This window comes from Eumetopias jubatus, unplaced genomic scaffold (assembly GCF_037043125.1).
Source record: "Eumetopias jubatus isolate StellerSeaLion01/CBP00866 unplaced genomic scaffold, mEumJub1_p1.0 scaffold_15, whole genome shotgun sequence".
Lineage (NCBI taxonomy): Eukaryota > Metazoa > Chordata > Mammalia > Carnivora > Otariidae > Eumetopias > Eumetopias jubatus.
The window spans coordinates 30,187,555-30,212,596 of record NW_028274821.1 but is presented as its reverse complement, the minus strand read 5'-3'; the positions used below and the strand labels follow the sequence as shown (position 1 = coordinate 30,212,596).

The window sequence follows — 25,042 nt, the reverse complement described above, 5'->3', positions numbered from 1 at the left end:
CGGAGTTTCGAACGCAGTTGGCCCTAGAGGCAGGAAAAAAAAAAATATAAGAACGGCGACCAATGGCGTGGCAGAAAGGACCCGCGCGCAGGCTCGGCTCCGCCTCACTCGGCTAGAAAGAAGTCCAGGCCCGGCCATTGGCTCGCGCGACCTGTCACTCGTCGCTGCGGCCAGCGGGCAGGGGCCTAGCGGTGATTGGTTCCGCCCAGGCGCGAAATGTAACGCGGGAAAAGCCGGAGCAGTGACCCAGGCGGCAGGTTGTTATTTTCGGGGGCTCGGCGCAGCACGTCCTGCTTTCCTGTCACCGAAAGGCAGGCCGGCCGCAGCTTCCCGCCGCTGCAGCCTGCGTTGGGGAGTACAAAGAGGGGAGGGCGGGCCTGACCCAGGGCTGGGGGTCTGGCGCTGGCCGCGAAGTGCCGACCGAGCCGCTCAGTTCCTTCGCTGGCCGCCACGCAAGAGGATTCCGGGAAACGTCCGCCAGCCATGAGCCGGCGGGACTGAGCGCCGGCGACTCGGGAGCAGCGCGGGCGAGCGGAGCGAAGGGCCAAACCAGGGCTGAGGGAGTGCGGCTGCCGGAGCTGCGGATCGGGGCCGGGCGATGATCCGGGGCATGGAGGCGCCGATGGCGGACAACCCGCCGCAGCCGCCGCCCGTCATCTTCTGCCACGACTCCCCAAAGCGGGTGCTGGTGTCGGTCATCAGGACGACCCCGATCAAGCCCACGTGCGGCGGCGGTGGGGAGCCGGAGCCGCCGCCGCCGCTCATCCCCACCAGCCCCGGCTTCAGCGACTTCATGGTGTATCCGTGGCGCTGGGGCGAGAACGCGCACAACGTGACGCTCAGCCCCGGGGCCGCGGGGGGCGCCGCCTCGGCCGCCTTGCCCGCCGCCGCCGCCGAGCACCCGGGTCTGCGAGGCCGGGGCGCGCCCCCGCCCGCCGCCTCCGCCGCCGCCTCGGGAGGTGAGGACGAGGAGGAAGCGAGCAGTCCGGACAGCGGCCACCTCAAGGTGAGCAGCGCGGGCGGGCAGGAGGGGCGCGGGGCAGCCAGGGCCCGTTAACGGCGCTGCCCGGGAGCCGGCAGCGCCCGCGGACGCGGCGGGCGGGGCGGGGCCGAGTTTAAAACGTGAGGTCGCTCCGGCCGCGGCGGGGGCGGGTGACAGGACGCTGACGTCACTGCCGCGCGCCAAAAATCGGGTCCCCGCGGGGTGGGGAGGCGGGGCGGCGGTCACGTGACGCTAGCGGAGGGGAGGCGGCTGGCCGGGAGGCGACTCCGCAGCAGGTGCAGTGAGCGACCGCTCAGTGTGGGGTCGCGGAGGAGGCAGGTCCGCCGCTGTACGAACACTGCTGATCTCTGAGTCTTGTCTGGCCCGAGAGGGATTGGAGGAGCTGCGGGCCTTCAGCTGTTCCTCTGGGTGCAGGAAGGGAGGGGTTTGCGTAGATTCTGCTCCATCAGTGCAGATACCCCGGCCCTACAGAGATGGCCTGCAGAGATGGCCGAAGAGCGAGAAGGGACTTAGGGGAATCTTAGAAGTTGGGCCTTCTCTGCCTCTCATTCATTCAGCGTACTACTTTGCTAGTTCCTGAGAGCACACAGTGGACTGGGACGCTGTTGTCGTTAACCTCGAATTGCTCGCACTCTAAGACTGTTTAGAGCTGAGCAAGATGTGACTACCTGGTTTTGGTTCAAGTCTACATTTTACGGATCGGGTGACTAAGCCTTACAGGGATTGGTGAAGGGGCCTCCCCAAGGTCACACAGCTAGGTAGTGGGAGAGAGCTGGGACTACGGTCGAGTTTTTGTGGCTCCTGATCCTGAAGCATGTATTCAGAGTGCCTCTCTGCTGACATACAGTTATCTCTATAGACTGTAAGCTCCTAGAGGGCAGGCATCATTTTTCTCTGGAAGACTGTTCAACTTTAATACCGCACATTCTAAACGCTGAATAAAAATGCTTGGTAAATATTTGTGTAATTAATGAATTGTGTTAATATAAGATTAATATTCAGGTTCTCTGTTAAATGGTTATGTCAGATAAGCAGTTGACTAAAGATAAAACAAGTAAATCAGTGGATAAGTGCCTATATTGGTAATACTGTATCTATAAATTGAAACAAGTTTACATGCAGTAGCAAAGATGTTGAAACTCTATGTGTTTTGAGCCCTGAGGAAATTGATACACACTTTGTTACTAGTTGCATTATTATTAACTACTGTATATATATTATAACTACAAAGTTATAAAACTGTGCTTTGACACCCTTTCAACTCTTGAAGGGGCACTTCAGTAAAAATTTGAAACAGTAGAAATTTGAAAAGACAAGCAGTGGAAATATAACAGTGCTGAGTGAGTTTCTGAAGGAAACAATCACTGCTGCTGTCACTAGGTAGCAAGATGGGATCAAGTCCCGCATCAGGCTTCCTGCTCCTCGGGAGCCTGCTTCTCCCTCTGCCTCTCTCTCTCTCTCTTTCATGAATAAATAAATAAAATCTTAAAAAAAAAAAAGATGGTTTAGTAGTCTAGATATTTTCCTGTGTTAACATACTTAGCCTTTAAAAAAATTAGGTTTTATAGTTAAGAACAATAAAGGCATACATGCACAAATAATTGTGGAAGATTTTACATTTATTATTTTGTTAATAATAACTTAATCTAATTTTGGGTTATCCCAAAAGATTAATATAATAGATAAATGAAATTTACAGGTATGTTCTTTTTGGCCTAAAAGAGACTTATCTTCACAAACCTTGCATAAAAGTTGCTCACACACTGCATGGGTTTGAATTTTAATTCTTCTGTTGTCTACCTCTTTTCAGAGGTAAAATAATACTAGAAATTATGAAGAATATGAAAAAGTGAAAAGGCTGTTTTGTATTTCATTTTTTTCTCCTCAGTCATATTTCAAAATTACTAGATGAATTGATTTTAACTTGTCCTTTAGTTAATGAAGAAATCCAACTACAGCTCCAAAAATTCATTCATTAAGCTTTCCCATCTTGAGGGGAAAGGTCTGGAATATACTTTTATTTAAGGATGTTAACCAGTTTCATTTGTGATCAGTATACTCTAGGCTACAGATAGAGGGTTCCATCCCCCTTTACTTTGTTTTGTTTCTCTAAAGTACTTGTAGTTCTTTATCTCTACATGCATCGTGGGTGAATTGTGCTGACTGAATCTGTTTACTTTATGGAAAGATGGGAGAACAGTAACATGTTTCCCCCTAGCCCCTTTTCTCAGTATACAGGTTAGAGGCAGTAATGGCTGTGAGTTTAAGGACAACATTTGTGTTTGTTTATTGTCTGTTCGTTGCCACTGCTCCCAGGGGAGATGTTAACATCTGAGACCCTCACATCAAGTGTCAGCTCTTACTTGCTCCCTTGTTTGTTCCTGCCCTACGCTGCCTCCCCTGCCTGTGGGGAGAACAGGCGTCATCTACCAATTTATTTTGGCCCCTCATCACAAGATTGCTTAGTACTGTCGGGGTATAATTATATATTAGCACTATCTTCTCTTCGTTTGTAGAATTCCAGGAGGGGCGGAAGGGAGCAGGACTAATTTCTCTCTGCTATAGGTTATTTCCAAGCCTCTGCACCTTGTACCCTCTCTACTCAGACTATGTTCACGAGGTTACTTCTTCACTGTGGGACCTGTGTGGTTCGGCTTCTCTGTGCATGGCCTCAAATACCATTCACTTTTCAGGACTTGCCAGCTGCCTTTCCCACCCACCCTTTCTATCACCTGAAAACTGCACATAGTCTTACAAATAGCAGATTAGTACATATAATTTTGATCAGCACCATGTTAAACATGTTAATATAGTAGCAACCATTTATTGCCTGGCATAACAAAATGCTGGGCTCTGTGTTGAGTGTTTTGAATTCTTTAATTAATTTATCTTGTTTACCAGATGAACAAGGAAGAATTAGAGAAAAGAATCCCCAAGATTAAGTTTAGTTAACATCATATGGTAAATGGCAGAACTGATTGGAACCTTCCAGAGCCCTTGTTCTTAATCCCTACATGATATTGCTCCTCTATATATCATGTGTGAATTGACTTTAGGGGTTTATTTATTATTTTTATAGTACCTAGCTGATGAAAGCAGATTTATGAAATGCACATTATTTACACCTATATGTATCTCAACTGAAATGCTTTATGAGGATACACAAAATACAGCAGACAAATGCAAATTAAGACTCAGAAAGTTGTACAGATAGGTCAAGGTGGGGGATAGAATGAGGAAGCAGATATGAAAGCCAAAGGATATTTGGATCTAAACCTGAATTTGAGGGGCGCCTGGGTGGCTCAGTTGTTAAATGTCTGCCTTCAGCTCTGGTTATGATCCCAGGGTCCTGTGATCGAGCCCCGCATTGGACTCCCTGCTCCACAGGAAGCCTGCTTCTCCCTCTCCCACCCCCCCTGCTTGTGTTCCCTTTCTTGCTGTGTCTCTCTCTGTCAAAAAATAAAATCTTAAAAAAAAAACACCTGAATTTGAAAAGGGAAATGTGATCAATTACATTTTTTTCATTTTCTTGTCAAGGTACATATGCCTTCCTCTGAGACCTATTTTTCTTTTCCTTCTAGGTTGTGTTTGTGCATTTTATTTAAATTTTACTTTGTATAAAAATGTGACAAGGACTTTTAGTTTTTTTGGTCATCACATGAATACCCAGTTTGAATATAACTTTTTTTGAATTTTTTTTTAAAGATTTTATTTATTTATTTGACAGAGAGAGACACAGTGAGAGAGGGAAAACAAGCAGAGGGAGTGGGAGAGGGAGAAGCAGGCTTCCCGCTGAGCAGGGAGCCCGATGCGGGGCTCGATCCCAGGACCTGGAATCATGACCTGAGCCGAAGGCAGACGCTTAACAACTGAGCCACCCAGGCGCCCTGAATATAACTTTTTCTAAAATCTCGGTAAATGTACATTATTCAAAGTGGCTTAAGAAATAACCCAAATTTTATTAAATAACTTTTTAAAGATAGTTATTGACATTGAAAACTCAAAACATTTATCATGTATGATTTCAGAAAACACTTTGAAAATCACTAATCTACCTTCCAGTGGTACTAAAATTCTGTCTGAAAAATTTACCAAAGTATGCAAATATTTTTGGCAGTTTAATCATTTTGCTTCTTTCTAGTAGCTTATTTCACAGTAGTTGCCACATAATAGAATGTGTTGCATTTTTTTTTTTTAAAGATTTTATTTATTTATTTGTCAGAGAGAGAGAGAGAGAGAGAGCACAAGCAGGGGGAGCGGCAGGCAGAGGGAGAAGCAGGCTCCCTGCTGAGCAAGAAGTCCATGTGGGACTCGATCCCAGGACCCTGCGATCATGACCTGAGCTGGAGGCAGATGCTTAACCAACTGAGCCACCCAGGCATCCCTGTGTTGCATTTCTTGTTCGCTTACTTTCTCTTGTGAACCATCAAGCTGTCCTGACAAGATTAGTGTGTCAGACTACAGGTATACTTGATTGCTGATGAGTTAGTTAACACTCTGTTAATTGTCAAAATTTACCTAGAAACATGGCTTTATTGCTAAGGCCAAAATGAAAAGAACCTTCTTTAAGTAACACAGCTTATTGTTGTATGTATGGTTAAAAGATGCTCTTTATTCACTTGTTTAGGGCATGAGATGATTACTTGCCTTACTTAATTTTCTCAGTTGAAATGATAAACTCAGTGAAGCCTTACCTGTATCTGGCTAGGCTGTTGTATTATATTGTATTTTTTTAGCTCTCTATTTCTCATTTGGAAAATGCACTGGGAAGCAAATTGTTAACTTTTAAAATAGTCAACCCCCCCATTAAACATGCTTGAAAATAGTTTTTTTTTTTTTACTAGAAACATAAAATAGTAATGGATAACCAAAAAATTTTGATACTAACTAATCAGTTATTTCAAGGTATAATAGAAACAACAGTATGTTTTTATGTATTTAAAAATACTGGGAGGGGTGCCTGGGTGGCTCATTTGGTTTAGCGTCAGACTCTGGGTTTCAGCTCAGATCCTGATCTCAGGGTTATGAGATCGAGCCCCAAGTTGGCTCCACGCTCAGCGAGGAGTCTGCTTAGGTTTCTTTCCCTCTTCCTCTCCCGGCGCTCTCTCTCTCTCTCTAATAAATAAACAAAATCTTTAAAAAATACTGGGAAAAGATTCTTTCATGGCACAGGAGTTGTAACATTAAGGTTTTTTTTTTTTTTAAATAGAATTAACCTACAGTGTTATTAGTTTCAGGTATACACTATAATGATTCAACAACTCTATACATTTCTCAGTGCTTATCAAGATAAGTGTAATCTTAATCCCTTTTATCTATTTCACCCATCCTACCTACCTCCCCGCTGGCAATGACCAGTTCGTTCTCTGTATTTAAGAATCTGTTTTTTTGTCTTTTTTTTCTTTGTTATGTTTCATAAATTTCACATATGAGTGAAATCATATGGTATTTGTCTTTCTCTGATTTACTTAATTTAATGTTATGCCCTCTGGGTCCATCCATGTTGTTGCAGATGGCAAGATTTCGTTCTTTTTAATGGCTGAGTATGTTCCATTTTGTGTGTGTGTGTGTGTGTGTGTGTGTGTGTGTGTGTGTGTGTAAGACATCTTTATCCATTCATCTGGATAGACACTTGATTTGCTTCCATATCTTGGCTATTGTAAATAATTCTGCAATATACATAGGTGCATATATCTTTTTGAATTAGTGTTTTTGTTTTCTTTCGTTAAATATCTAGTAGTGGAATTCTTGGATCAGATGGTAATTCTATTTTTATTTTTTTGAGGAGCTTCTGTACTATTTTCCACAGTAGCTGCACCCATTTGCATTCCCACTAATAGTGTTCCTTTTTTTCTTCATCCATGCCAACACTTGGTATTTCTTGTCTGTTTGATTTTAGCCATTCTGACAAGGGTAAAATGATATCTCACTGTGTTTTTAATTTATATTTTCCTGATGAATAGTGATGTTGAGCATCTTTTCATTTGTCTGTTGGCCATTTGTATGTCTTTGGAAAAATGTCTAAACAGGTTCTCTGCCCATTTTTAATCAGATTTTTTTTGGGGTATTGAGTTTATTAAGTTTCTTATATATTTTGGATAGTAACCCCTTATTAGATATATCATTTGCAGATATCTTTTCCCGTTCAGTAGGTTGCCTTTTGGTTTTGTTGATGATTTCCTTCATTGTGCAAAAGCTTTTAATTTTGGTGTAGTCCCAATAGTTTAATTTTTCTTTTGCTTCCCTTGCCTTAGGAGACATATCTAGAAAAATGTTTCTATAACCACTGTCAAAGAAATTACTGCCTATGTTTTCTTCTAAGAATTTTATAGTTTCACGTCTCACGTATAGGTCCTTAATACATTTTGAGTTTGTTTTTGTGTATGCTGTAAGGAAGTGGTCCAATTTCATTTTTTTTTGCGTTTGCATTTTTATGTATTTAAAAAATATTAGGAAAAGATCCTTTCATGGCAGAGGAATTATATCACTAAGGTTTTTAATTAACCTGATTTCATGTTTCATTTCTTAACAGGATCACCTGCTATTTTTATGAATCTTAGATGATTTATTTATTTATTTTGCATTTTACATTTTTAAAACAAGATTTAAAGGAATTATATAAACATAACCAGCAACAATCCAATTATTGTGGCTCAATAAATGATGGAAATGAATTCTCCAATTTTACTCCTGGTTAGATCTTTTTTTGCTAACTCTGGGTTAACAGTTTTAGCAAGCAAGACTAGAGCTAAATGTAACTAGTGAGAATCAAAGCCAAGAAGTAAAGGTGAAGGTGAAAATATTTGAAAACAGCCAATAATTACTACAAGTAGATTTGCTATTTTGGACTTAAACATGAGTAAGTCAAGGTCCAGGGCCTTGCCAATTCCTAGCTTCATTATAAATGGAAACTCCTTTTTTTTTTTTAAGATTTTATTTATTTGAGAGAGGGAGAGTGAGAGAGAGAGCATGAGTTGGGCGAAGGGCAGAGGGAGAAGCAGACTTCTTGCTGAGCAGGGAGCCTGATGCGGGGCTTGATGCTGGAACTCCAGGATCATGACCTGAGCCCAAGGCAGACACTTAACCAACTGAGCCACCCAGGCGCACCATAAATGGAAACTTCTTAAAGAGTTATATAATGTTGAGGAAAGACATCAATTATGTATCTCTTTTGGCAATTTCAGTATCAACAAAGAATTGATGAGATTTTTATCCTGTCAACAAATACTTATCAACAAAGTGCGTGGGGCACCTGGGTGGCACAGTCTTAAGCGTCTGCCTTCGGCTCAGGTCGTGATCTCGGAGTCCTGGGATCGAGCCCCACATCGGGCTCCTTGCTTGGTGGGGAGCCTGCTTCTCCCACTCCCTCTGCCCCTCCCCTGCTTGTGCTCTCTCTCTTTCTCTGTGTCAAATAAATAAATAAAATCTTTAAAAACAACAATAAAAAAACCCCCAAAAGACAAAGTGCCTTAGTCAGTTAGTTTAAACTAAAGCGTGCTGTAGAATACAAACTTAAAAATCCCAGTCTCAGCCTAATCATGGCTCATGTTATATGTCTTGGGTGGGTTGACTGCAGGTATGTGCCTTGTCCTATTTATTCTGGGACCCAGAAGGAACATCCCCTACCTGGGACATTTGGTTCTCAAGGCAGAGAGAAAAGAGAGATGAAAAGGAACCATGTGATGGCTTTTAAGGCTTTTGCTTATATACATATAATTTCCACTCACATTTTATTGGCCAAAGGAAGTCATGTGGTCAAATTTGCCTCATTGGTACCCACACAGAGTGAGACAGGGGCAGTGAATATTTTTACAGTGTTATGTGCTGTAGTGCCTTTCCACGTTGCTTTTTTTTTCTTGTGGTGGCAAAAAATGTAACAAAATTTACCATCTTAATCATTTTTTGGTGTTAACTATATGCACATTGTTGTGTAACAGATCTCAGGATCTTATTAATCTTGCAAAATTGAACTCTATACCCATTGAACTCCCCTTTCCTCTCTCCCCACAGTCCCTAGCAACTACCATTCTATTTTCTGTTTCTGAGAGTTTGGTTAATTCTACCTTATATAAGTGGAATCATATGGAATTTGTTTGTGGTGTGTGTGTGTGTATGTATTTTTTTGTAATGGCTTATTTCAGTTAGCATGATGTTTTTAAGGTTCATCATGTCATAGCACTTGGTAGGATTCTTTTTTTAAGGCTGAATAATTTTCCATTGTATTGTATATGCTACCTTTTCTTCATCCATCTGCCAATGTACATTTAGATTGCTTCCATCTGTTGATTGTTATGGAAATAGATTTTAATATCTAAGAATTTTTTAAACATGACTTATCCTATAAGATAACTCATCCGTGTTGAGATTGGGCTTTTCTTTCAAAGTGAAAATTGACTGAATGGATTTTTCCTGGAGCTTATTGTTATCCATCAAGGTTTTGGCCTGATGTTTGTAAGCGTTTGGAAGACTTTAGGTTTTTTATATTGCAGGCAGTAAAAGCATCTTCATTTTGGATATAGTTGTACATAATCCTTTTATCATTTTTCATGTAACTTGTATGTGTAAAATTTAACCTAACCTGGAAAATGAGAAAGACTTTTTTTCAAGTGAATGTTTATTTTAGGTTAGTTCTAGATGTATGGAAAAGTTAAGATAGTACAGGGTGTTCCCATAAATCACATATCCAGTTTTCACATTGCTAACACCTTATATTAGCATGGAATATGTGTTACAATTAATGAACCAAATTGATACATTGCTTATTGACTAACATCCATAGTATATTCAGATTCCTTAGTTTTTAAGCAAAATTGAGGTGAAATTCACATAACATAAAATTAACCATTTTAAGGTGTAATTAAGTGACATTTAGTAATTCACAATGTTGTGCAACTACCACCTACATATTTTCATTACCTCCAAAAATTTTTTCAAAACATTTTCATTACCTCCAAAGAAAGCCCTGTACTCATTAAGTAGTTACTCCCTATTCCCCACCACATGCAGTCTCTGGAAACCAATCTGTTTTCTGTCTCTATGCACTTAACTATCCTGGATATTTCATTACATGGAATCATACAATATGTGGCCTTTTGTGTCTGGCTTCTTTCGCTTAGCATACTGTTTTTGAGGTTCATCTACCCTGTAGCATGTATCATTTCTATTGCTGATTAACATCCATTGGCTGTGTATATATATATATATATATATATATATATGACATTATACCACACTTCAAATTATTTTTTCCATAGTGGCTGAACCAATTTATATTCTCATTAGCAATTTTTGAGGACTCCAATTTCTCTACTTTTTTGCCAAAAACTACTTTTATTTCCTATTTCTTTGTTTTAGTATAATCTAGTTGGTGTGAAGTAGTGTCTTACTGTCCTTTTTTTAAAAATTAATTTTTTTGGTCAAGCTTTATTGAGATAATTGACCTCACTGATTTTGATTTGCATTTCTTTAATGATTTTGGGCATCTTTTCTTGAGCTTGCTGCCCATTTGCATAACACCTTTGGAGAAATTCCTATTTAAGATTTTTACCCATTTTTTTAAAAAAGATTTATTTATTTATTTTGGAGGAGGGGAGGGCAGAGGGAGAAAATCTCAAGCAGCTCCCCGCTGTGCACAGAGCCCGAGATGGGGCTTACTCCCACCACCCTGAGATCAAGAGTCCAATGCTTAATTGACTGAGCCACCTAGGCACCCTGATTTTTACCCATTTTTAAGTTGGGTTTTTTGTCTTTTTGTTGTTGAATGTTAAGAGTTCTTAAAATATCCTGGATACTAGACCCTTATCAGATATATAATTTGCAAAGATTAATCTCCTGTTCTGTAAGGTTGTCTTTTCACTTTCTGGAGAATGTCCTTTGACATGCAAATATTTTGTAACTTTAAGGCCAGCTTATTTATTCTTTTGATGCTTATGTTTTTTTTGTTTTGTTTTGTTTTGTTTTTTAAAGATTTTATTTATAAATAAATAAATTTATTTTATTTATTTCTAAACAGAGAGAGACACAGCGAGAGAGGAAACACAAGCAGGGGGAGTGGGAGAGGGAGAAGCAGGCTTCCCGCAGAGCAAGGAGCCCGATGTGGGGCTCGATCCCAGGACCCTGGGATCATGACCTGAGCCGAAGGTCGGAAGGTAGATGCTTAATCAACTGAGCCACCCAGGCACCCCGATGCTTATTTTTTTTTTTTGATGCTTATGTTTTTGATGCCATATTTGAGAATCCATTGCCACATCTAAGCTCATGAACATTTATCCCTGTTTTCTTTGAAGAGTTTTAGAGTTTTAGCTCTCACATTTTGGTTCATGATGCACTTTAATTTTTTTTTAAAGATTTATTTATTTTAGAGAATACATGTGAGTGGGGAGAGGGGCAAAGGCAGAGACTCCTCAAGCAGGAGGTCATGACCTGAGCCGAAACCAAGAGTTGAATGCTCAACTGACTGAGCCATCCAGGTGCACCGGTAAATTTTTTTTTGTTTATTTATTCATTTAATTAATCTCTGTATCCAGTGTGGGGCTCAGACTCACTATCCTGAGATCAAGAGTTGCATGCTCTTCTGACTGAGCCAGCCAGGCACCCCTTGAGTTATTTTTTTTAATATCATGTGAGGTAGGGATCCAACTTCATTCTTTTGTATGTAGAAATGCAGTTATCTCAGAACCATTTGTTGAAGAGACAATTCTTTACCCATTGAATGTTCTTGGCACCCTTGTTGAAAATAAGTTTGCCGTAGATAAGGATTATTTCTTGCCTCTCAATTCTGTTTCACTGGTCTACGTGTCTTTCCTTACGCCAGGACCACACTATCTTGATTGTTGCTGCTTTGTAGTAAGTTTTGAAATATAGACATGTGTGTCCTTCTGCTTTGCTCTTTTTAAATATTGTTTGGTTATTTGGAGTCTCTTGTAATTTTATATGAGTTGGAGGATCACTTTTTCCATTTCTAAAAAAAAAAGCCTTTGGAATTTTAATAGGGATTGCACTAAATCTGTACATCACTTTGGGTAGCATTGTTATCATCTATTAAGCCCTCTGATCCAAGAACTGTATCCCCTAAGTTTTGATAATATTGTGTTTTTGTTTTCATTTGTGTCAGGGTATTTTTGAATTTTCCTTGTGATTTCTTCTTTGACCCACTGGCTGTTCAAGACTGTGTTTAATTTTCACCTACTTGTGAATTTTCCATTTTTCTTTTGGTTTTTGATTTATAGTTTCATTCCATGTTTGTCACGGAAGATATTTTGGATGATTTCAGTCTTGTAAAATTTATCAGTACTTGCTTTTGGCCTAACATACGGTATTTCCTTGGGAATATTCCATGTGCACTTGAGAAAAATGCATATTTTGCTGTGGAGTGTTCTGTATATGTATTAGGTCTAGTTGGCTTGGGGTGTTGTTCAAGTCTTCTATATCTTTGTTGACCTGCCTGGTTGTCCTATCTATTATTAAAAGTGAAAGTCTCCACCTATTTTGACCTCCTCCTTTAGATTCTGTCAATTTTTGCTTCATACATTTTGGGGGCTCTGTTGTTAGGTGAGTGAGTGTTTATAATTGTTATCCCTTTTTTCATCCTTTCTCTCTCTCTCTCTCTCTCTCTTAAAATAAGCTCTAAGCCCAAGGTGGGGCTTGAACTCACCACCCTGAGATCATGAGTTGCATGCTCTTTTGACTGAGCCATCCAGGAGCCCCTCCATCCTTTCTCTTTTAACCTATTTGTGTTTTTGGATTTAAAGAAGTCTGTTGTAGGCAGCGTATAGTTGGATCATTTTTTTAAAAAAATCAATTTTGCTAATTTCTACCTTTTAATAGGCAAATTTAATCTATTTACATTTAAAGTGAATACTGTTAAGGAAGAACTTACTTTTGGTATTTTGTTATTTGTTTTGTATATGTCTTATACCTGTTTGGTTTCTCAATTCCTCTCTTACTGCCTGCCTTCTTTGTGTTTATTTTGTTTTATTTTTTGTAGTATACTATTTTCATTCTTGTTTCCTCTTTTGATTTTTAGGTTTTTTTTTTTTTTTAAGCAATGACCCTGGGAATTTCAATTAATCTCTTAGACTTAAAACAATCTTTTTAATTAGGACCACCTTAGCTACAATAGTGTACAAAAACTCTGCTCCTATGCAGCTCTATCTGTCCCTCTTTGTTATAGTCACAAATTACATCTTCTTATATTATGTTCCCATTAACATGGATTTGTAATTTTTTAAATACATGTGACATTTATTTTTTCTTAAAAAGTTTGTTTGTTTATTTATGTAATCTCTACCTCCAACATGGAGCTTGAACTCACGACCCTGAGATCATGAGTCGAATGCCCCTCTGATTGAGCCAGCCAGGTGCACCTGGCATTTATTTGTCTTTTAAATTATATAGGAGAAAAAGAGGAGTTATGAGCCAAAAATATAACACTTTTGGCATTTGTATTTACTTATGTAATTACCTTTATCAGTGTTATTTATTTCTTTGTATGGCTTTGAGTTTCTGTCTAGTGCCCTTTCATTTCTGCCTGAAGAACTCCCTTTCCATTTATTGTAGGGCAGGTCTACTAGCCATGAACTCTCTCAGCTTATGTTTATCTGGGAATGTCTGAATTTATTCTTCATTTTTGAAGGATAATTTTGTTGGATGTAAGATTACTGGTTGACTTTTGTTTAATTTCAGCACTTTAAACATGTCATCCTACTGCTTTCTATAGTTTCTCCTGAGAAATCAGCTGTTAATCTTATTGAGGACTCCTTGTGCCTGATGAATTGCTTCTCCTGTTTTCAAGATTCTCTGCCTTTTGTCTTTTGACATTTTGACCTAATGTGTCTCAGTGGGTATCTTTCTTTGTGTTTATTCTTCTTGAAGTTCATTGAGCTTCTTGGATGTTTAGACTTATATCTTACCAAATTTGGGAAGTTTTCATCCATTATTTCTTCAAATATTCTTTCACCCATTTTTCTTTTGCCTTCTGGGTTTCTAATGATGTGTATGTTGGTATGCTTGATACTGTGGTCTGAGTGTTTGTATACCCCAAAATTTGTGTGATAAAATCCTGACCCTCAAAGATGATGGTGTTAGGAGTTAGAGCCTTTGGGAGGTGCTTATGTCATGAGGGTGGAGTCCTCTTGAAGGGGATTAGAGCCTTTATGAAAAAGCCTCCAGAGAGCTCCAGTGTGAACACACAGCTAGAGGGTGCCAGCCAGGGCCCTCACCTGACCACACTGGTGCCTTGATCTTGGGCTTCCTAGCCTCCAGAACTGTGAGAAATACATTTCTGTTGCTTCTAAGTTACCCAGTCTGTGGTATTTTGTTATAGTAGCCCAAATGGACTAAGATACTTGATGTCCTACAGGTGTCTTAGGCTCTGTCCATTCTTTTCTCTTTCAGTTCCTCAGACTGGATATTTTCAATTGACCTGTCTTCAAATTTGTTGATTCTTCCTGACAGTGAAATCTGCCATTCAGATTCTCTAGTGAATTTTTTCATTTCGTTTATTGTAATTTTTAGCTCCAGAATCTCTACTTGGTTTCTTTTTATAATTTTTTTTAAGATTTATTTATTTATTTTAGAGAGAGAGAAAGAGTGCAAGCAGGAGAAGGGGCAGAAGGAAAGAATCTCAAGCAGACTCCCTGCCGAGTGCAGAGCCTGATGTGGGGCTTGATCTCAAGACCGGGAGATCATGATCTGAGGCAAAATCAGGAGTTGGATGCTCAACCGAGTCACCCAAGCACCCCTTTTAATTTGTTTCTTTATTGTTATTTTCTGTTTATTGAAAGTGTTCTCCTGTTTTTCCTTTTGTCCTTTGTCCATGGTTTCCATTACCTCTCTCGGAATATTTGGGACTGTTCATTTAAAGTCTTTGTCTAGTAAGACCAGTGTATACTGCCTCATGGTCTGTTTCTATTAATTTCTCCTGTGTATGGACCATACTTTTGTTTCTTTACATGTTTGTAACATTTTGTTGAAAATGGGATGTTTTGAATATTGTAATGTTGTGACTCTGGAAATCAGATTCTTCTCCTTCCTCAGAGTTTTTGTTGTGTGCTGCGGGTTGTAGTTATTTGTTTTGTGAATTTTTCAAACTATTTTTATAAACTCTAGTCTTTGTTGTATTTGTTCTCTAAATTTCTGTTTCATTAGCTTGTAGTCAGCTTAACATTGCTAGAGATTTTCTTGAATGCCTGGAGCCAAAAATTGAAAGGGAAGAAACTCCTGACTGCAGAAATGGCTCTGTGTTGTAGCTCTCCTTTAATGCTTAGACTCATTACAGCTCTGCCTTAGTCTTCATTTCCTGCTTGTGCCTAGCAGAGGACCAGTCAGAGGTGAAAGCTTATTAGGGTCTTATGGGTCTGTTCTGAGCCTGCTTCCTGCCCTGGCTAAGTGTGTGGCTTTCTAAACTTTTATCTTTAGGATATCAGGGCACTTTTCAATGCACTAATTTCCCAAAGAAACTCTCTGTCCAGCTTTTCCTCCCAGGCTTTTGATGTGTCCTTTTGTCTCAATTGAAATCTTTTGCCCCAGGGGACAGTAACTTAACTCTTGGCCTTACAAAGTTTTTGAGCAATGCCCTCTGTTTAACTGCTTTTTGCCCAAAGAGAGTTCTAAGTTAGGTAAAACAAAAGACAAACACTTTGTGTCAGTTCTTCAGGTAGCCCTCAGACAGGTCAAGACAGACAAACACAAGTCTTTTAGAATCAGGTCTGCTTCGCTGTCTCTGTAGCCAGGGACTAAGTTCCCATATTGAGAATGAAGGCTCTTTAAGACTACTGTGGGCCACAGGGAGAGGCAAGGGCAAGCAGTAAAAATGCTGCAAAGCTTTCCTACTGTTTCAAATTGCCTGTTTCTTGGTTCAGTGTTGACTGAGTTGCTGTAAATCTCTAACTATTTTCTGGAGTTGTAATAAAGGTGATTTTGACAGTTTGCTCAATTTTTCAGTGATCTGTGGTGGGATGGGCCTTTGGAACTACCTACTCTACCATGTTCACTGATGTCACTCAAGAATTTTAAAAATGATTTATTATGATATTTTACTTTAATGAGTGGGTCCAAGAAATTACATTAAAGTTTATACAAACTGTTAATAGGATGGAATCCGACGTGGTAGACCCAGAGCAGATACTGTCCGGGATCTAATAAATGAAGGAGAGCATTCATCCAGCAGAATCCGTTGTAACATCTGTAATAGGGTGTTTCCACGGGAGAAGTCACTCCAGGCTCACAAAAGGACTCATACAGGTAAGTTGAGTAGAAGTAATATTTAAAGCCGATTTGATTTTGGGCCCATAAATTAATATTTTAGTTGCTTTATATTTTCTTATTGTGAAGTTTTTTCAAACAGGCATTGTATAGTCCATTTCTTTTTTGTAGGAAGGAATGGTTTTCTTAACATTGATACCATGTGACTTCTAAAGGTATCATGGTAATTAATCTAGTTGTCATAGGAATGTTATTGCTAAATTTAGTTCTATCATTCTACCTACCTGAATTTTACTTGATATGCCCTTCAGTTAAAACTGATTTGTAGGTCAAATACTAACACACTATGTGTCAAGTCAAGTGTTGTAGCAGAATTTCTAGAATCCTTAGTGTGCCATCAGAATGTTTGACCTAGCTATCTAATCTGAGGTGAAGTATAATTTTTCAGAATTAAATGTACTGTAGGTAGCTATCCCAGGACTATCATATCTCTCTTTGTGTGGAGAAACTATACTTATATTATAAATACCATAGAGAGAGCAAAGAAATAACAGAGGGGCCCTTGTTCTTTCCACAGAGAAAGTTGGCCCCAGAAGAAGGAGCCTTTTGGTTCTAATAATGGTATTTAATAATTTACAGATGAGGACACTGAGGCACCAAAAAAGCAATGACCACTGCCTTATAACCTCCCACACCCTTGAGTCTAGGGTGATGCTGGCCAATACAGTAGCACATGTGGCTCTTGAGCACTTGAAATTTGGCTAGTCTAATTGAGATGGGCAACATGTGTAAAACATGCTTAGTATGAAAAAGAGTAAACAATGTCCTTAATGACTTTGATATTGATTACATATTGAAATTATAATATTTTAGATATATTGGGGTAAATAAAATGTTTTCAAAATTAATTTCACCTGTTTCTTTTTGCTTTTGTAATGTGGTTACTAGAAGTGGTTCACATTATATTTCCATTGGGCAGTACTGGGTAGAGTTTGGGCTTTTAAGCCTTAGTTGCCTATTGTTTTCCACTGTGTTTATGGTCACCACCCAGTTTTTGTTTTTGTTTTTGAAAAGATACATTTTAGTAATATGCTAGAATATAGTTTTCTTAGTTAAATCCCTGAAAAAGGTTTAATTTTGAGTTGTTATAAACTAAGGTGGCCAAGAGGTTTTGACTTTAGGTACCATTCAGTAAAACCACTACTAACTGAAATATCTGGTTTTGAGAATTTTCAGATTTTTTTCAATCTAATTAGTCTGAAATACTGCCAGATAACTGGTTCACAGGCCATAAAGTATGTGTTGCCACTGTAGATAAGGTTCAGGACTCTTTGGCATAATGATAAGATTCCCGAGTCTCAGGCCTGATCTATCACCAGTCTACCATGTGTCACCCCAATACTTTCAGGCCTTGGCCTGCTATGCTGTATGCCAGAGAAATGAGCCCAAGATCTGCATGGTATGGCTAAGCCCCAGTATGTAAATGCTTTGTCAGAAACTTTTCTCTTACTATTTTAAATACCCCCCCATATCCTGTGTTTTATTAATTTGTGTTTAACTATCACAATCATTTACTACATTTCTAAATAATGAGAAACTAGGGAGGATTTGTTACTGTTCTTTGAATCATATAGGAAGGACCTGTGCATAGTTGTTCATCAAAGAATGGGTTTTCAAAAAATAATAAGTTTAATTATAGTTGAACAATATTTTCAGTCACTTTCTCAACCCTAGCCCTGTGTTGTATGTATGAATTGCAATGGAGTACAAAGTATTATACATCTTTGTATCAGGAGAGTACCAGGATACATAAATAACAGTGGATACTGATTTGTGAAGGGATACATATTGCAATTACTTGGAGGTAGCAGGGAGGTAGGAGGAATCTCACTGAGAACCTACAGCACTGGGAAGATCTGAACGGGCAGAGAAGATTGGATTTCCAAGTAGAATGAGATGAGGACCAGCCTTATGGAATGAATCTCAGGAGTGAAGTAAAGATAAACCCCGCCCTCTAACCCAGTAGCTACAGTAGAGGTATTAGGGGACCAGTGAAAGTCAGCAGATCATTTTCACTTGTTCAAGGGGTGTCGTAGGGTTTGAAGTGATTTAGGGGGTAGTTCATATGACAAAAGCAAGTGTTCCGTGTCATTCACTCCAGAAGTACTGTACAGGGAATAGAGCGGGCAGCGAGGGTTCCTTCTGGGTGGGAGGGGCTGCCAGTCTGACCGGGGAAAGTTGCAGTGGGAAAGCAGGAGTGGGAGAGCTAGTGCTTGGATAATGGGGAGAAAAATGACCGGATAAGCCAAAGATAACGTTAAGGCTTTCAAGCCGGGAACCTAAAAACTCAAGGCCCAAGGACATTATTCCAGTGCCTCCCAGTGGAGAGCTGCTCGGTAGCTTAGAAGTGATGCTGTTAGCACCAGCACTGCGGCTTTGACATGAGAAACCGTGACATGTTTGATTGTTAGGAGTCACAACCCATATAGAGGTTGATTCTCTCTGTCCCTTCCTCTTCTCACCTTATTGTCTCAGAAATAATACATAATATTTGTCTACTTAGGCGAGAGACCCTATCTGTGTGACTATCCAGACTGTGGAAAAGCCTTTGTTCAAAGTGGACAGCTCAAAACACATCAGCGTCTTCACACCGGAGAGAAACCTTTTGTTTGTTCAGAAAATGGTATGGTGTTAGGACTTAAGTTTATGTAAGAACTGGCTGTGAGTTAAAAGTTAAAATATCTTTTACTTGAGGTTTTTTTAGGAGGAGAGCTTTTGATGTAAATTTTATAAAACATCCTAAGCTCTCTTTCTAAATTGTGATCCATGCTCATTTTCTGGGAAATGATTGATTTTTAAATAAAATATTCTTTTTAGATGAAAATCTTCAGGGGCAGTTAAAAATAGTATATTCAGGAGGCACCTGGCTGGCTCAGTTGGCAGAGCATGTGGCTCTTGATCTTGAGGTTGGGAGTTTGAGCCCCATGATGGGCAGAGAGATTACTTAGAAAAATAATAATATATTCAGTTAGAGGTGGTAGAAAGATCTATAAAAGTAAATACAGCCTTTATAGTAGGCTTTTATTTTGGTTTTAAACTTTTTAACTATTAAATTGAAGGAAACACTTCATTGTCTAAATTTTCAACAAAGGGGGAAATTTTCCATTTTACTGCCACTGTTAGTAATTTCTTACCACTTTTCTTAAGTGATTTTCTAAATCTCCTATCAGAATTTCTTGAGGTGTTTTCCTTATGCACATTTTTACATAGTTATAGCTGAAATTCAGTATAGGTTTGTGCTGTTGCTCTGTGGTTCTCTTGGTTGTTGTCAGTTGTTACAAATGTCTACACTCTTTTCTCCAGAAACCAATATTACACTGTATGTTAACCAACTGAAATTTAAATTAAAACAAAACAAAACAAATGTTTACACACTTTTATTTGCTTAAGCATATGTACAATGATTGCCTCAATGTTGGATATTGAAATTTGTTTTTAAAATTTGTTCATTGCCAACAAAGCTGAGGGGCATGGCTTCCTCCGTAAAGCTTTGTTCATCTTATGGGATGTTTCCTTACAATCGATTCCAAGAATGGAATTCTTAGGTCAGAGGTTTTGACCATTTTTGCTAATAAATCACTTTCTGGTGGGGTTGATGCCTTTGTGTTGCCATGACTAAGAGGTGAAGGAACTGCTTCCCCTTAGGGTGGTTTTTTCCCTCCTCCAAGTTATAGAATGCTAAATCCCATGGTCTTAATTTACTTTTCTTGGATACCAGGGAAACTGAACATTTTCCATGTCTGCTGGATGTCCAGATTCTGATAAGTGTTTCCCTCTATGTTTTGAAGGCTGCCTAAGCAGATTCACCCATGCAAACCGCCACTGTCCGAAGCACCCTTATGCCAGGCTGAAACGAGAGGAGCCCACAGACGCCCTCAGTAAGCACCAGGCTGTGGACAACCAGGCTGCTGCCGAGTGGTTGGCAAAGTAAGGTTCTCCCTGCACTCCGCTGCAGAATTCCGCCCAGCGCATGGGTTGATGTTGGGAGCTTTGACAGTTCTCTCATTTTAAATAAGTTGCTTTTATACACATTTTATAAAATAACTTGAAATGGTGCTTTATTTCCTTAAGCCACAGAATTGTTAGGAGTGGCACGAGGATCTGGTGTGTGATAGAAAACAAATACATGATATTAATTAGTCTGAGTGCCCAGCCCACAATTTATTTTAAAAGCAAGAATTTTCCTCATTTTCTAAGAATGTTTTGTATGTTTTTGTATTATTCCACAGTGCAGCCTCTCTTCATTTTCTTTGTATTAGATATGTGCTGATTATTACTGGGATATAGGCTAGAGGTTCTTCTAAAGTAAAGTTCTACAAAGCACCCAGTTTAAATTTTTTTTTTTTTAATGGCAACAAGGGGGCCAGTATAAAAAAATTTCTCTAAAGGTATCTTGATTTAAGTAGTCATTTGTTGTGTACAAACTAGCATCAGCTCTTTGGGACCCTCCCTACTTCTTCGGATTCCTTTGCACTTAGGATCAAGTCTGGAATCCAATCCCTCTGCCGTGGCTCTGCCTCCCTCTGGCAACGCAGCTCCTGGGCCTCCTGTTTGTCAGCCCCACTCTCAGTGGGGCTCCCAGGTCTCTGCTCCCTGCTCCCTCTGCGCACAATGCCGCTTTCCTCATCATTTAGCCACTCTGCTCTTTCTTCATTTCTTACCGGGGTTGAACATTGCTTCAGCAAGTCCTTCCCTAACCTGCTCACTAACCCCCAGAACAAACAAGGTTAGACCAACTTAATAGATGCTTTTACAGCACACTGTGTTTTCTCTTTCAAAACCTTCATCACACATTTATTTGTTCAGTGTCTATCCTCCCTGCTGGACCAGAAGCTCCACTTGGGGAAGCATTATGTTTGTCTTGTTTACTGCATCACTTCCTCCCTCCTTCTTCCTCCTGCCTGGCCTCCACCACCCCATTAACTCTAATTTTGTCCAAGTCAGAAACTTCTTGGTCATTTTGCCTTCATCTCCCTTTCTCCTATCTGCTCAGTGACAGACTGGTGGATTCTACTCAGTGTAAAGTCTAAACCCTTTGTTATGGCATTCAAAGTCCTTGATTGCCTGGTGCCAGCTGACCTTGCTAAGCTTCTTTGCTGTTCTCTGTTCCTAGTTGTCCTTGAAGTGACACTGAACTATTTGTATGTTTTTTTTTATACCTTTGAGTATTGACCAAATTTTTCCAGTTTGAGATGTCTGGATTTCCTGAAATCTAGTAGTTGTATTATTTTTGTGTGTGTAATTTTAAAAACAGCTTTACTGAGGTACAATTGATACAACGATAGATTCTATACATTTAAAGTGTACAATTTGATATGTTTTGACATATGTGTACACCTGTGAAACCATCATCACAATCAAGATGGTGAACATATCCATCACTTCCAAAAGTTTCCTCGTGCCTCTTTGTAACTCATCACTCCTGCCCTTCCCTGCTTTCTTGCTCCTCAGACAACAGCTTTCTGTTACTGTAAACTAGTTTGCATTTTCTAGATTTTTATACGAATGGAGTCATACAGTATGTACTTCTGTTGTCTGGCTTCTTTTACTCAATGTAATTATTTTGTAATTCAACCATGTTGTTGACTGTATCAATAGTTTATTCTTTTTTTTTCCCCCCAGTTTAGTTTTTTTTTTTTTTTACTTGAGGTATAGTTGGCACACAATGTTACATTAGTTTCAGGTATACAACATAGTGATTTGCCAAGTCTATACATTATGTTTGTTCACCTCAAGTGTAGCTACCATCTGTCACCTTACAACCCTAGGTTCATTCCTTCTTACAATGTAATCCATTGTATGGATACACCTCAGCTTATTTGTTCATTCACCTGTGGCTGGGCATTTGAGTTGTTTTTGTCTATTATAAATAAAGCTATGGTGTTAATATACAGGTCTTTGTATGGGACATTTTTGTATGGAGTGCTACTGCTCTTTAAATATGCCTTTCTTCACTTACCTAAAGGTGGAACATTTTTTCTAGGAAATTATCAGTTGGCTATGTAATAGAATAATGGTGGTGCCTCATAAATTTTTGAATAAGCTGTGTGTGTTACAGATACTAATCTGTCATATTTTGTGGGTTTCAAGTTTCTCATAGTTAACTCTGTCAGAAGTCACCATCCCTCTGTGAATAGGATAAATAGGTTTCTAATGGTTATTCTACTTTTTAAAAGTTTATTTCTTTACTGAGGTGTAATTGACATATAACGTTTGTTCTACTATTGTGTATTTTACTGTAGTCCACTTCACATATGATCTTAAAGGCAGCTGTTGTTTATTGGCGAAAACCCTTGACTAGAGAATGGAGTAGAAGACCCAGAACTGCCAATTTTTGATTTTTGGAAATCTGAGCAAGTCCCTCAATTTCTTGACCTTGAACTTTTTCCTCTATAATGGGAAATATATGTAATGTATGGGAAATTATTTTATAGCTTTATAAAGTAAAACGCAGAAAAGGTAATACTGTGGTGAAGAACCTGTTCTCAAAAGAAAAATCAAACATTTGAAAAGGTCGTGTGTACATACAGCTAACGTACGTGTGTTTCATACAGGTATTGGGAAACGAGAGAGCAGCGCGCCCCCACCTTGAAAGGAAAACTCGTTCAGAAGGCCGATCAGGAGCAGCAGGACCCTCTGGAATATCTTCAGTCTGACGAGGAGGACGATGAGAAGCGCGGTGCCCAGCGCCGGCTGCAGGAGCAGCGGGAGCGCCTGCACGGAGCCCTTGCTCTCATAGAGCTCGCCAACCTGACTGGAGCGCCACTCCGCCAGTAGCCTGGACACTGACTCTTCCACTGTACAAAAGTACTGCCCAGCGTACTTAAAAAGTAGATCCTTGGGCATAAGCTAAGCACCTTATTTGCTTATCATAGGCTGCTATTCTGTAGAAATTTATGAAGAATGTCATTGCCCCATAACATGGGGTAAGAGAGAATTGCACTTTTTTTATATGGTAATGGATTTGTTGTAAAGTTTAAAATATTTTGTAAATATGGGACTTTTAGTACAGGGTAGAAAAAGACATATTGTGGGAAGCTAGATTTTGCAAGTTTAATGCATTCATTGGAAGCAGTTCTCACAGGAAGCACTTTCTGAATAAGACACTTATATGAAAAAACAGAATGGTACATGTAGCCAAAGAACGTTGAAATAGATTATTTATAAGATCATTTTTAACAATGTATATTAGTATGTTTAACAATACTGTAAACACTGAAGCAAGCCAGAAAGGATAAGATATGTGTGTAAGATATGTATTTTTAAATTGCAAAATAGTGTGCCTATTGAGAAGTGGAAAACTGACTATTTTGGAAGATGTTCTAAGTTATGGACTTTGGAAGAGAAGAGATTTTTGAGGATCTTGGCATAGTAGTTGAGAATTTTCAGAATTGGAGTAATATCAGTCTTATTCTATCTTTCTGAGGCTTTACAACTCACTATGATGTTTAGGTTTGAAAAGCACTTGGCATCCCTATTATGTTAACTTGGGAACTTTTTGCACATTGCATATTTCTCATTTGCTGAAATTGAGTGATTAATCTTGCAAAGTCTAGGTAACTTGGTAATTGGTTTTGTTTTGTTTTGTTTTTTAATATTATGGGCCCTGTAATGAGATTTGGCACTTGGATTTTTATTGATAAAAGGGACACCTACAGGGTGGTTTTGTAGTGAACTGTTTTAGATCTTTTGTTAGCAAACACTAAATTTTAATTGTACTGCTTGTTTAGAATTATTAGCAAATGGAAGCCTCTTATTTATATTTTCAGTGCATAAAGCCACCTTCTTGCTTTACTTCAGAATAACATGCCAAGCTATTTTGTGTTCACTAAATTTAGTTATCAGTTAAACACTGCAGAAAATATTAGCTACTCAAATAAGTAGGTTTCTGGAATAGTTTCAACTGCAAGTGTGTTAACTTGTGTGGTGGTTTTAAGCCATTTTTCCAAATAGATGAGGTTTTTAAATACCACTTTATATACTGAAGCATGAACAGAAAAATCAAGACCTGAGCAGTTCACCTCCTTTATGTGTAGGCATAAACCTCCACCATTTAAACTTTGTTTAAGCAGAAACTTAATTTGATAGATTGCTTAATTGGAGTAAACCTCAGAGTAATAGAGGGAAGTATGGGCTCTTCAGCGCTTTTTTTTTTCTTTTTGAAGTAGTAGCCTATGGATGTAGTTTAAACATTATCTAAAATGTAGGCTTTATCCAAAAATTCCAGCGTGTTGCAGTACACAGGTAGTTTAAAATGTGTAGCCATGGGGAAGGGGTGGAATGTAAATGTCTTGGAAAGAAGCAAAAGTGTGAAAGATGATAGTAACAAATAATGTGTATGAATGAGGACATACTTTAAAAATGTAATTCCTCTGTACAGTAAATTACAAATCTTGAGGGATTCTTTTTTGTAATAAGAGAATTTATATTTGTAATGGTCTAAGAATTTTGTTTGTAATCTGGTATATAGAATTTTAACTTGCAGCACTTATAAACACAGTGAGAGACTGTAGCATCAGAATTTTCATGGTTTAGGTTTCATCATTTTCTCTAGAATTTTTCCTCTCAAATATAACTTAAATGAACTATGAAAAGCAACACTCATCAGTCTTGGGGAATTTAAAATTTGATGAACTTACCTAAAGAAGGAAGGGCAGTAAAATTGTATTAAAAAATACAAATACTTCCCAATTCATGGATAATGAAATTTAAGGCCTTCAAAAGTAAGGGTTTTTGTTTTTTTCTGGTCAGCCTTTGTCAACTATAATAGTTATA

The 25,042-nt window shown here is 39.0% G+C and overlaps 1 protein-coding gene across 1 annotated transcript; it reads left to right on the top strand.

Annotated features, from left to right (window-relative positions):
- The first annotated feature begins 296 nt into the window (after positions 1 to 296).
- Positions 297 to 25,042, top strand: ZNF367 (zinc finger protein 367). Its single transcript, XM_028122280.2, has 5 exons — positions 297 to 1,006; positions 16,096 to 16,246; positions 18,771 to 18,890; positions 20,056 to 20,194; positions 22,822 to 25,042. Exons 1-5 carry the CDS (start codon positions 599 to 601, stop codon positions 23,042 to 23,044), a joined length of 1,041 nt encoding a protein of 346 aa, XP_027978081.1. The 5' UTR covers positions 297 to 598; the 3' UTR covers positions 23,045 to 25,042.

Coding starts and splice junctions, on each gene's coding strand:
- ZNF367 (XM_028122280.2), top strand. CDS start 599: ATGATCCGGGGCATGGAGGCGCCGATGGCGGACAACCCGCCGCAGCCG. Junction 1,007..16,095: donor CGGACAGCGGCCACCTCAAG/GTGAGCAGCGCG, acceptor AACTGTTAATAG/GATGGAATCCGACGTGGTAG. Junction 18,891..20,055: donor TTTTGTTTGTTCAGAAAATG/GTATGGTGTTAG, acceptor TATGTTTTGAAG/GCTGCCTAAGCAGATTCACC.